Source organism: Mercenaria mercenaria, unplaced genomic scaffold (assembly GCF_021730395.1).
Source record: "Mercenaria mercenaria strain notata unplaced genomic scaffold, MADL_Memer_1 contig_155, whole genome shotgun sequence".
Lineage (NCBI taxonomy): Eukaryota > Metazoa > Mollusca > Bivalvia > Venerida > Veneridae > Mercenaria > Mercenaria mercenaria.
In genome coordinates, this window is record NW_026459532.1 from 44218 (window position 1) to 58272 (window position 14055).

The 14055-nt window shown below is 37.7% G+C and overlaps 1 protein-coding gene across 1 annotated transcript in view; it reads left to right on the forward strand.

Moving 5' to 3' along the window:
• LOC128551682 (protein mono-ADP-ribosyltransferase PARP14-like) overlaps positions 1-8387 on the forward strand; it is a 50684-nt gene extending 42297 nt beyond the window's left edge. The window contains exon 3 of the mRNA XM_053532587.1: positions 7218-8387. Coding sequence (XP_053388562.1) covers positions 7218-8287 — 1070 coding nt within the window. The 3' untranslated portion in view covers positions 8288-8387. The remainder of the gene's footprint in view (positions 1-7217) is intronic.
• Positions 8388-14055: the final 5668 nt, after the last annotated feature.

Consider the following 14055-nt stretch of genomic DNA (forward strand, 5'->3'; position numbering starts at 1 on the left):
CATGCCAAGTAGATGATCCCTATTGCAGCCAACCATCAGTGTCTCTTTGACTTTCACTCCTGATCCCTATTGACTTCTTGCCTATAGGACTTTGCATTGGGGGAGACATGCGCTTTTTTACAAAAGCATTTTCTAGTTAAATCTGAGTCAGATGGGGACAAAAACTAGGTGACCAGGTCAAATCAAAGGAAAAGCTTGTGAACACTCTAGAGGCCACATTTATGACTATATATCAATAAAATATTGTCAGTATGTTAACTTTGATGATCTTTAGTCCAAGTTTCAATGTGGGTCAGGTGTGATCAAAAACTAGGTCATCAGGACAAATCAAAGGAAAAGTTAGTTAAAACTCTATAGGCCACATTTTTAGCTCACCAGAGCACACAGTGCTCAAGGTGAGCTATTGTGACAGGTCATTATCCAGTGTCCATGGGCGTGCGGCATCCGTCGTCCGTCAACATTTGCCTTGTGAACACTCTAGAAGCGACATTTGTGGCCCAATCTTTATGAAACTTAGTCAGAATGTTAGTCTTGATGATCTCTAGCGTCAAGTTTGAAAGTAGGTCATGTTTGGTCAAAAACTAGGTCAGTAGGCAAGATCAAAGGAAAAGCTTGTGAAGACTAGAGGCCACATATGTGACCTAATCTTAATGAAACTTGGTCAGAATGTTTGTCTTGATGATCTTTTGGTCAAGTTCGAATCTGGGTCATGTGAAATTAAAAACTAGGTCAGTAGGCCAGATCAAAGGTAACTCAGAGGCCACATTTGTGACCCAATCTTAATGAAGCATGGTCAGAATGTTTGTCTTGATGATCTCTAGGTCAAGTTTGAAACTGGGTTATGTTGGGTCTAAATCTAGGTCAGTAGGCCAGATCAAAGGAAAAGCTTGAGAATACTCTAGAGGCCACATTTGTGACCCAATCTTTATGAAACTTGGTCAGAGTGTAAGTCTTGATGATTTCTAAGTCAGCTTCGAAACTGGATCATGTTGGTTCAAAAACTAGGTGAGTAGGACAGATCAAAGGATAAGCTTTTGTACACTGTATAGGCCACAGTTGTGACTCAGTATTTATGAAACTTGGTCAGAATGTTTGTCTTGATGATCTCTAGGTCAAGTTTTAATCTGGGTCATTTAGGGTCAAAAGCTAGATCACATGGTCAAATCAAAGGAAAAGTTTGTGAAAACTCTAAAGGCTACAGTTTTGACTCAATCTTTATGAAACTTGGTCAGCATGTTTGTCTTGATGATCTCTAGGTTAAATTTGAAACTGGCTCATGTGGGGTAAAAAACTAGGTCAGTAGGCCAGATCAACTCTGGTGAGCGATATATAGGGCCATCATGGCCCTCTTGTTAATCATACCATAATGAAACTTGGTCAGAATGTTAACCGTGATGATCTTTATGTCAAATTTTAATCCAGGTCAGATAGGGTCAAAAACTAGGTCACAATGTCAAATCAATAGAAAAGCTTGTTAACACACTAGAGGCCACATTTATGACTATATATGAATGAAACATGGTCAGAATTTTAACCTTGATGATCTTTAGGCCAAGTTTAATCCTGGTTCAGGTGTGATCAAAAACTAGGTCACCAGGTCAAATCAAAGGAAAAGCTAGTTAACACTGTAGAGGCCACATTTATGACCATACCATAATGAAACTTTGTCAGAATGTTAATCTTAATGATCATTAGGTCAAGCTCAAATCTAGGTCAGGTGGTGTCAAACACTAGGTCAGCACATCAGATCAAAGCAAAAGTTTGTTGACCCTCTAGAGGCCACATTTATTACTGTATCTTCATTCTTGTTTTTTTTTGTGTGAAAACTTGTCCAATCTGACTAAAGTACATCTCCTATTACGCTACGCATAGGATCTGAAAATGACCTATTCATTGCCTCGTTCTGACGGCCCTTTCACTAGCCAATCAGAGCCTAGCTTACAACATCTTGCAAATCTACCTCTAGCATTGACTTTTGATATTTACAATTCTTTTGTCATAATGTATCAGATAGCCGGTTAGCTCAGTCGGTAGGCCACTTGCTTTGTAAGCGAGGGGTCCCGGGTTCGAGTCCTGGAATAACTGCAAATTTTTCTTACTCTTTGACAATCGAACAAGTCGCCTGATTGGATAACATAAAAATAGCAATAATGGAAATCCAAAATATACAGAAGACAAATGTAAATGGGTCGTTCTCAGATCTTCGTTTAGAAGGTCAAGTACTTTAGTCAGATTGAAAACTTGTCCATCTTTCCATCAGTGTCAGCACATATTTCAAAATCTCCTTTTGAAACCACTGGTCAGAATTACACAGAACTTGGTTTTTAAGATAGACCTCTCAATTATATATCAATTATATTAACATATAATGCTTGATCCTAGGATTATGAAAGTTGATAAGGAGGTTGGTCATGACCAGCAAATGACCCCTTTTGAATTAGAGATTAGTAGGTCAGTAGGTCAAAATTCAAGGTCACAATGACCTGAAACAGTTAAACCATTTTCCAGACAATAACTTGAGAATATGTGGACCTATGATCATGAATGTTGATAGGAAGGTTGATCATGACCAGCAGATGACACCTAATGATTTTGAGGTCAGTAGGTCAAAGGTCATGGTTACAGTGACCCTAAACAGTTAAACCATTTCTGAGCATCGGGGCCTAGGATCACAAAACTTAATAGGGAGGTTGATCATGACCAGCAGATTACCACTATTGCTTTTGAGGTTCCACTTTGACATTGGCTTACTTCTGTGACAAGGCAGTATTGTGGGGGTATAATTTGTCACTTCTGTGACAGCTCTAGATTCTTTTAATGTTGCCCCATGTGGTTCTGGGACGATCTTAGTATGAAAAGAATTGGAACCACTGCCTTACCCTTGCATGATTGTAAGAGGCGAGTAATAGGGTCTTAAATTAACACTTGGTTTTGCTGTAATTCTGTGATTCCAGCAGGTATGCAAATTTTGATTCCATACGTCATGTTTTTATTTTGATGTTAATGAGATGTGAAACCAAAATTTGTAGTCCTGTTTGGTGCCATATGACCTATACTGTGTTGGTGTGCCGTAAAACCCAAATAAAAAAATTCTTTTAATGTTCCTCGGATGACTTCTAGCAAGGAAGGCTATCGTTATACTTAAAAATTATAGCCAACTTCTACTATAAGTATATAGAGAACAAACTGTTCAATTTTAGAATGATTTCACTCAATCTTTCCTTTGGTGACCCTTTACGTCATTATATTATAAAACTAGTTGATTACATCAAGTCCCATAACTCCATACATATCAAGTTTCCCGGATAGTCCGGGAGTTTCCCGGATTCAGACCCAATTTCCTGGATGTACGGAAAACTTAAATATCTCCCGGAAAATCATTTTTCCATAATTTTTCCATAATAAACATACCTTAAGTGTAATTTTGGACAGATGCCAGCCTTAGCCAGACAGTGGCCAAAATTCCAAGCATCAAATATTAAATCACTAATTACACACTGTGGCTGAAGGTAATTTATCACTCTATCCATAAAAGTTTAACAAGGTCACGCTCTGATGACATCAGTAGACAGGTGTATGTATGGGCTATTTTTAGATTGTGTTAATTGGCGAGTTTACATAATGTCATGATGTGGCAATTTTAGATGGGAAAAGATTTGAATACATTTGAAATTCAGTAGATAAATTGGAGTGATGGGAATCATTATGTCTCCCCCCCCCCCCCCCTCTGGGGGAGACATATTGTTTTTGCCCTGTCCGTCCTTCCGTCCGTCCGTCTGTCTGTCACACTTCATTTCTGAGCAATAACTGGAGAACCATTAGACCTAGAACCTTCAAACTTCATAGGGTTGTAGGGCTGCTGGAGTAGACGACCCCTATTGTTTTGGGGTCACTCCGTCAAAGGTCAAGGTCACAGGGGCCTGAACATTGAAAACCATTTCCGATCAATAACTAGAGAACCACTTGACCCAGAATGTTGAACTTCATAGGATGATTGGTCATGAAGAGTAGATGACCCCTATTGTTTTAGGGGTCACTCCATCAAAGATCAAGGTCACAGGGGCCTGAACATTGAAAACCATTTCTGATCATTAACTAGAGAACCACTTGACCCAGAATGTTGAAACTTCATAGGATGATTGGTCATGAAGAGTAGATGACCCCTATTGTTTTTGCCCTGTCCGTCCTTCCGTCCGTCCGTCCGTCCGTCTATCTGTCAGTCACACTTCATTTCCGAGCAATAACTGGAGAACCATTAGACCTAGAACCTTCAAACTTCATAGGGTTGTAGGGCTGCTGGAGTAGACGACCCCTATTGTTTTTGGGGTCACTCCGTCAAAGGTCAAGGTCACAGGGGCCTGAACATTGAAAACCATTTCCATTCAATAACTAGAGAACCACTTGACCCAGAATGTTGAACTTCATAGGATGATTGGTCATGAAGAGTAGATGACCCCTATTGTTTTAGGGGTCACTCCATCAAAGGTCAAGGTCACAGGGGCCTGAACATTGAAAACCATTTCCGATCAATAACTTGAGAACCTCTTGATCCAGAATGTTGAAACTTCATAGGATGATTGGTCATGCAGAGTAGATGACCCCTATCGATTTTGGGGTCACTCTGTTAAAGGTCAAGGTCACAGGGGCCTGAACATGGAAAACCGTTTCCAATCAATAACTTGAGAACCTCTTGACCCAGAATGTTGAAACTTCATAGGATGATTGTTCATGCAGAGTAAATGACCCCTATTGTTTTTGGGGTCACTCTGTTAAAGGTCAAGGTCACAGGGGCCTGAACATTGATAACTGTTTTCGATCAATAACTTGAGAACCTCTTGATCCAGAATGTTGAAACTTCATAGGATGATTGAACATGTAGAGTAGATGACCCCTATCGATTTTGGGGTCACTCTGTTAAAAGTCAAGGTCACAGGAGCCTGAACATGGAAAACAATTTCCGATCAATAACTTGAGAACCACTTGACCTAGAATGTTGAAACTTCATAGGATGACTGAACATGTAGAGTAGATGACCCCTATTAATTTTGGGGTCAGTCTATTAAAGGTCAAGGTCACAGGGGCCTGGTCATGTAAAATCATTTCTGGAAAAAAACTTCGGAACCACTTGACCTAGAATGTTGAAACTTAATAGGATGATTGGACATGCAGAGTAGATGACCCCTATTTATTTTTAGGTCACTTGATCAAAGGTCAAGGTCACAGGAGCCTGAACAGTGACTTGAGAACCACTAGGCCAAGAGTGTTGAAATTTAGCGGGATGACTGGACATGCCAAGTAGATGATCCCTATTGCAGCAAACCATCAGTGTCTCTTTGACTTTTGCTCCTGACCCCTATTGACTTCTTGCCTATAGGACTTTGCATTGGGGGAGCATGCGCTTTTTTACAAAAGCAATTTCTAGTTACCACCGATGGCAGAAGTGTCAACAACTTGAAATAGGTTTAAACATTTTTTAACAGCTATGATTTTATATTTTTATTTTCATTTTTATTGAGTAAAAACACTAACTCTAATTTTTTAAAACTAAAGTCAAAATGGTGAAATAGACTCAATCTATTTCCAATCTATTTTAGCTACTGCATGGTTCGCACAGGCCATGAAAAGTCCTTGAATTTGATGCCTACTCCTTGAAAACTACTTGAATTTTGTAACAGAAACTACTTGGAAACTACCTGAATTTAGGAAAAAACGTACAAAAGATGGCAAATAGTCCTTAAATTCATCTGGTGCGAAGTGAAAACGGACAAACATTATAAACGGACCAAAATAAACTAAAAAACGACGAAAAAAAACCCCAACCGTTACCGCCATTAGGGCCTGCCACGGAGCCAGGGATAGTACGGTACGGTAGTGTACTTAACGGGTTTTATGCTCTTTCAAGTAATTTTCACACTGTGTAATTTATCCGCGATGCGTTGAAGGTAAATCTTGTGTTACATTGGTTATTTCATGTCTCAGCAACAGTGACATTGCGCCCATTTTAGTCCTTGAAAATGGAGGAAAACTACTTGAAAACTCCTTGAAAACTACTTGAATTTTTTTGGGGAAGGTCTGTATGAACTATGTACTGCTCGTGGGCTAAAATTCTAGGAATGTCAAAAAGACCTGCAGATTTTTTGCTGGATACTATTCTCCTCAGCTTATTAAAAGATAATAATTGAATAAATTTAAATCAATACTTTTTTGGAAAAAATGTTTAAACCCTTACCCTGACTGACTGAATGGCATACAGTGTAGATCATGATCAGACTTCAGGTATGTGCTGGCTGATCATGATCTGCACTGGTCCCAAAGGCAGAATTAATAGTGTCCAGCATGATAAGGATAAAATGCAAATTACAACCCCTGAAACCATTGCCCAAATCAATTAATCAAGTCAGAAAGGATATGGTTTAGATCTAATCTGTTTTACAGTTTTATGTTCGACCTAAAATTTCCTAAAAAATGCCGGTCGATAAAACTCCTGGATTTTCATCAAATCTCCAGGATTTTCAACTGATATCTCCTGGAAAATTGTCCTGGGAACTTGACATGTATGTAACTCTGAATTAATTTCGGCCAAATTATGTCCCCTCTTGAACTTAAATTTTGTTTAAAGTTTTGCACACTAATAACTATCCCAAAACTATTGCAGATGTATACTGGATTTAAACACATAGATATTTTAACATTTAGGGTAATATTCCTGCTTCTGGGACAATGATTTGAATAGTCAAGCACCAGCTGTCTTATGGACAGTTCTTGTTTGTTACTTAACTATATACATACCATCCACATAATTATGCTGTCAAATTGCAATGCACTGTGTCAGTACATGCAGTTGGGGGAGGGGGGTGTATATTTGACAATTCTTCACCTTCAGCGATAGCTCTAGTTTCTGTATGCATATAGATATTGAGTTCAGATTTGATGCGTAAACTATCTTAGAATAGACAGAGTTCTGTCACTAGACTGCTGTTTCACCAGGATAATTTTGATGGCATTAGGGCTCTTGCACCTAGCTCTTACTATGGGGATCAAGTAATATGGGCATATCATGAACATTACATTGGTATTGATCGTAATGAATGGTTCACAAGAAATATAATTGTGTTATTTTAGTATAATTGTAAACATCATTTAAAACACCTTTCCAATTGTCTTGACATAAGTTGATGTTTTTACCAAGGTGTTGTGTTCTTTTTAATCAATTACAGTTCAAAACAATACGAAATCACCTGTTAAGGAACCAAGAGCTACACAAATTTCACCCAGACAAGCAGCTGATTCAAGCACAGATGTTAGTAATACATCACACGGACAAGTTAAGACTAAGACAGTCAGCAGTATAGAACAGAGTTCCAGTTTAAAACACAGTCTGAAGTTGACACATACCACTGTTATGCATGTTCAAAATCCTGAGAGTATCGGAAGTGCAGTTCAACCAGATGTAGAAGAGATGATTATTCTGCCCACAGCAAATACAGGGTGTTTGATGCAGTTCTTCAACATAAATCTCCTGCAAAGTTTAGGAAAGGAAGGCTGTGATATTTTCTTTAATGATGACACTGTTTGTGTCAAAGGGACAGAGGAAATTACTAAAATGGGCAAACAAAAATTGAAAGAAGCCATTGAAGAATTAAGTAGCTTATGTGTAGAAACTATCAGCATACCAAGGAGGTTTGAACCGATGATTATTAACCAAGAAGTAAATAATATTGAAAGTGATATGGATGTTTATTGTAATATTGATACATTAAAGAAGAATGTGACTTTCTATGGCAAAACCATGAACCAAGTTACTGAAGCAAAAGTTAGGTTGGAAAGACTCTTTGCAGCACATCAGACAACTAATACTTCTCAGGCATTACAACTTGAAGATGAGTTTGAAAATGATACAAGCATGAAAAGAGTTAGTGATAAGCAAAAGAAGCCAGCTGAAAGTCGTTCTTTTTGGTCATGGGATGCAAAAAAGTTTATCACTTTTGTCACCAGTGAGAATATAGAAATTAAAGTTTATAGTGCAGATATCTTGTCATCATTACCTGTTGACTGTATTGTTAATGCTGCAAATATCAACTTAGCACATGGTGGTGGAGTTGCAAAAGCAATTGCAAAGGCAGGAGGAAAAGATCTTACACAGGAAGGGCATGACTACCTAAAAAGTCATGGCAAATTAAAAGTAGGAGAGGCATGCTATACCAAAGCTGGACAACTGCCATATAAACTGGTAATTCATGCTGTTGGTCCATGTTGGTCAGACTATGCACCACATTCGCAGGTATGAATTTAGCTTTGATGAAAGGAAGTATTCACAGATATTTATATCCCCGCCAATCTTTGTTTGTGGGGGCTGGTCAAAATTGACTTCGTCCCAGGGTCAATGGTTTTCACATTGGCTTATACAGGGAAAATCTTTAAAAGAATTATTTTCTGAAACCATAAGGACCTAGATATTTGGTATGTGGCATGCTTTAGATTAGTGGTTCTCTGCCAGGATTGTTCAAATCATGACCCTGGGGTCAATATAGGCCACACCTGAAATTGATTTTGTTACAAATGATACAAGTCATGTAGAAACTTTTAGTATTGACTATGTCAACGTGGCTATGATTTCTTTGATATGGGAAGTAATTGAATAACAATAAAATTATACAAATTTTATTCAATATCATCTGGATGAAATTAACCAATGGGGTAACCTCAGACTGGGCACGGGGCTCTTATGAGGCATGCTGAACCATCCACTGTGGTTGGACCCCAACCCCTATTGTTTTTGGCGTCACTTTATTAAATGTCAAGGTTGCAGCAGACAGAACATAGAAAACTCTTTTCAATCAATAATTTGAGAACCATTTGGCCCAGACTGTTGAAACTTAATAAGATGATTGAACATGAAGAGTAGATGAACCGTACTGATTTTTGGGTTACCCGATCAAAGGTCAAGATCACAGGGGCCTGAACTTGGTAAACCATTTCCAATTCATAAATTGAGAATCATCAGGCCCAGAAGGTAGAAACTTAGGGGGATGATTAGACAGTAGATGATCCCTATTGCAGCCAACCATCAGTACTGTATCTGCTTTTCTACAAAAGCATCTTCTAGTTCCCTATCTGATGTCTATGAAACCTGGTCAGAATGTGTTTGTATGAAATCTAGGTCAAGTTGCAATCTTTTGTCATTTTAGTCAAAAGTAAAGTGATAGGAATACCTTTATGATAGACACAGTTTCTTGCCTATCTTAAAACTTGGTGACACTGTTTACCTGAAGGAAATTTAAGTTTGAAACTGTGTCCAATGCGGTCAAAAATTAGGGCTCTAGGCAGAAAAACAAAATCTTTGTCAGCGATTTTTTCCTTCTTTATAAAGTACCCCTAAAAGGACCTTTTCCCAATTGAAAAATGCAATCTTTTTTCCCAATTATCATCCAAAAATTCCCCAAATGACCAAATTAAGTTTGCATTTTGATGATTACTGAAGGAAAACTTAGTTACATAATAACTTACATTGACATTCACCACAATTTAACCATTTAAACAGTTTGTTTGATGCTATTCACATGGAATTAAAGGAAGAAGCATTCTTAATGATGTTATTAATTAAGTATAAAAATTTCCAATCTGAGTAAAAACCCCGTTATTTTTCCCAATTTATCCGGTACCGGACCTTTTCCCAAAAGGGCAAAAAAAATCACTGTTTATATACTAGATGCCACTTTTTGTTTCTTATCACCATGAAGTTTTGTCAGTATAGTTTTCTTATAAAGAATAGGCCACATTTGAAACTTCGTTGTTTAGGGTCATAAACTTGGTCACTTGGTCAAGTATGAAATTTAAGAAATAAAAAATCTGTTCCTATATTTGATCAGTTAATAAAATATGGGCAGGAGTTTGGCTGCATAATAATTAAATCACAAGTGAAGACTGGTTTAATTATTTGAATCTGAACAACTGCTCATATTTTATTTACTGATGAAATTATTGGAACATAATTATTTCATTATTTTGATTCTTACAATACAAATAATCCGTATATTACAGTACTGCATTTTCAGCTTAAAACGTCATCCGGATCATAAGCAGTTACAATTTACCCGCATGGTTAGAAAGTTTTGCATAGCCAATGGAACGTATAGATATTTGTTCCTTTTTATGCCCCCACTTTGGGGGGGGGGGGGGCATATAGATTTGCCCTTGTCCGTCTGTCCGTCCATCTTTCCGAGCTCACATTTGCATACTTAGGTGGCTATAGGAACAATAGGTAACTGTACTTTTTCTTTGATGTCATTCGTTCCGTAAGGCTTTTATGTGGCTATTTTTCTCTTACGTGGCTAAAAGAACAATAGAGAGAACAAAAGAGTAGCCACATAAGTATCCATATGTAGGAATGTCCGTCCGTCCTCCATCCGTCCGTCCTTCCGAAAATGTTGTGTCGCGCCTAGCTCCAAAAGTATTTGACGTAGAGTCACAAAACTTTACAGGAATGTTGGTCAGCATGTGTAGTTGTGCACCTGGGGTTTCGCGTCCGGATTCATTCAGTCTTGTATGAGTTATGGGCCCTGACTTTGTAAAAATTGGTCATTTTAGTGTTGTGTCGCGCCTAGCTCCAAAAGTATTTGACGTAGAGTCACAAAACTTTACAGGAATGTTGGTCAGCATGTGTAGTTGTGCACCTGGGGTTTTGCGTCCGGATTCATTTAGTCGTGTAGGAGTAAAAATATGGCCTCTGACAGTAAAATATTGGTCATTTTAATGTTGTGTCGCATATAGCTCCAAAAGTATTTGACCTAGAGTCACCAAAGTTTACAGGAATGTTGGTCAGCATGTGCAGTTGTGCACCTGGGGTTTCGCTTCCGGATTCATTCAGTCGTGTAGGAGTTATGGCCCCTGACTTAGTTAAAAATTGGTCATTTTAATGTTGTGTCGAGCGTAGCTCCAAAATTATTTGACCTACAGTCACCAAAGTTTACAGGAATGTTGGTCAGCATGTGCAGTTGTGCACCTGGGGTTTCGCGTCCGGATTCATTCTGCACTGTAGGAGTTATGGCCCCTGACCTAGGAAAAAATTTGTGTCCTTTGTCATATAGTGGGGGCATCTGTGTCCCATGGACACATTGCTAGTTTATTAGAATTTTGTTAAGTATTCATAAACTAGTTATTTGACAGCTCGCAAATTATTTATGAACAGAATAATCAAATTAGGTAAGTTGACCCTGTGTTAGGAGTTACAAGTATAACTTTTATATGATGTCACATCATTATGATGTCATACTTTATGTCATATATTTATGATGTCACAGCTGAAGCATAATTGAGCTGATTGAATTCGCTCGTTGGGATCAAAACGTGTTTTGCTGTTCTAAACATAAGTCAGTATGATTTTTATACGCCCGTTTGAAAAACGGGACGTATGATGGGAACGCCCCTGGCGGGGGGGGGGGTGGCGTCCACAGACTTTATCCAGAGCATATCTTCTACATGCATGGAGGGATTTTGATGAAACTTGGCACAGTTGTTTACCATCATGAGACAGAGTGTCATGCGCAAGAACCAGGTCCCTAGGTCTAAGGTCACACTTAGAGGTCAAAGGTCAAATTCAAGAATGACTTTGTCCGGAGCATATCTTCTTCATGCATGGAGGGATTTTGATGAAAGTTGGCACAATTGTTCATCATCATGAGACGGAGTGTCATGCACAAGAACCAGGTCCCTAGGTTTAAGGTCAAGGTCACACTTAGAGGTCAAAGGATACATGAATGAAAACCTTGTCCGGAGCATTTCTTCTTCATGCATAGAGGGATTTTGATATAACTTGGCACAAATTTTCAACACCAAGGGACGGAGTGTCTTGCGCAAGAACCAGGTCCCTAGTTCTAAGGTCAAGGTCACACTTAGAGGCCAAAGGTCAGATACAAGAATGACTTTGTCCGAAGCATTTCTTCTTCATGCATGGAGGGATTTTGATGTAACTTGGCACAATTATACACCATCACGAGATGAAGTGTCATGAGCAGTTCCCTTCTTTAGAATTACTTCCCTTTGTTGTTACTATAAATAGCTGATATTGTAACTTTTCATTACTAGTCGTAGGGAAAAATCAAGACCACTTTTCTGTAGTACAGCATGCATGCTACATCCAATTTTGAGGTGTATTTTGACCAATCTCAACCTGGTAAAGATTTTTTGTGTGGACTTAAAATTTTTTTTTTCCTTTTTTCTTTTTTTTTCTGTGGTACAACATAGATGTTACTTTCCAATTTTAGGTGTATTTTAAGGTATCTCTACCTGGTAAGTAGTTTTTTGTGGACTTAGAAAAACAAAAGACTTACAATGATTACTAAACAACCACAAAATTAAAATTCCATTTGCAAATACAGGTGCTAGCGTAAAGAAATTTGCTGTGACGGACGTATATTGTGACATTCTGGCACTCAAGTTTATCATTAATATGTGTTTGAAATGTTTTTTTCAACTGTTTGGCCCTGAAATAATTCATATGTAATGGAACAGAAGTAGAATTTCTTATGTCACAATTGTAGGGGGGAAAATGTAACAGCCAACCATGTTTTATCGTAGATTAATGTGTAGGCAATTTCGCTATATATTTATACAGCAATTGCTGAGGATCATGTTAGAATATTTCCTATGATTTGATATTGTGAGCAACATAGAAATGAATGATTTGCTTTGCAAATTCCAAATACAGTTGAATATCGATACCTCAAAATCACATACTCCGGTTAGCATGATGTGCTTTAGTCGGTCCCACTTTTCTCTATATATTTTAATGTCATTATTTATCATTACCTCTCTATTATTAGCTTGATATTTTGTTTAGCTTGATGTGGTTTTTCAGTTCTGTCGATTTACCTGAACTGTTTTTACACCTGGCTTCGTTGATATCAAAGCTTGTCAAAATATCTATATCATTTGTAAAGTGTGAAAATCAATCTATTGTTGACCGGGGATATATAAATTATAGTCTGGTTAGTTTATGTGTTTGTTTTGATGTTATTTAATCTTTAATCCAATTTAAATGTTAGCAAGTTTGCACTTAATTTTTAATAATTAGTAGTGATGATAATCGGACAGCGTAATGATAATCGATTAATCGGATATAATCGGAAGGCCTTCCGAGCGATTAATCGGAAAATAATCGGACTTTCACACTGAACTTTCTGTAACTTATTAACCATTAGCTAACTTGACTAACTGTATTAGCATATATTTAGCAGGAGTAATGTAATTTGTGTGTGAAGTTTTAGCCCTTGTATGCAGATAGCAATGTGGCTAATTAAAAAGAATCTTTTATTTATTGAGGTATAATGTGGCATATTTATATGGTTTGCACCCAAACGTCTGTGGGACTATCAGGAGTCCCTGAGAAACTGACCATGCTGTCAGACCTAAAACATCTCAATAAAAATGTTATTTTTGTCCCTATTTGTACTGTACATTTTATTATTAGTTCAAACTTCAATGCCCTCCTATTTTCTATTTCTAATTTTCTATTTATAGCAGAGCTACGTCGCATTACGGTTAGACATATGAACAAGAAAACGAATAGAGAGATCTAACTGTGTATACTATCGAGTTGAAAATTCGTGTTACTTTTTGGAATCGGTGTTGTTCGGATTTTTTCATGTACAGTATGCACATAGTAATTAATCACTATAGACGTCAGTAGACGCTCACTGTTTACGGTTTACAAAAGCGTCTCGTTTACTGCTTTGAATAATGAATAAAAATGTAAATGCGCATTTGATAATAAAAAAAATAGTGCTAAATACATTTTCTACGAAGAAAAAAGAAATAAAATACAATATTTTCATTTTGAAACGACTTTCGTCACGCTGCCATTACCAAACTTTATTATTATACTTATGTTTGTCACGATGACGTCAAAACTCCACAGTGGTGTAGTGGTAAGCGATTTCGCGTTGAAAACCAGGGGTCGTGAGTTCGAACCTCATCTGGACCAGATTTTTTTTTTCAACTCCTTTTTTATTTCAGTTTTTAGCTCGACTATTCATAGAATAGTAGAGCTTTTGGACT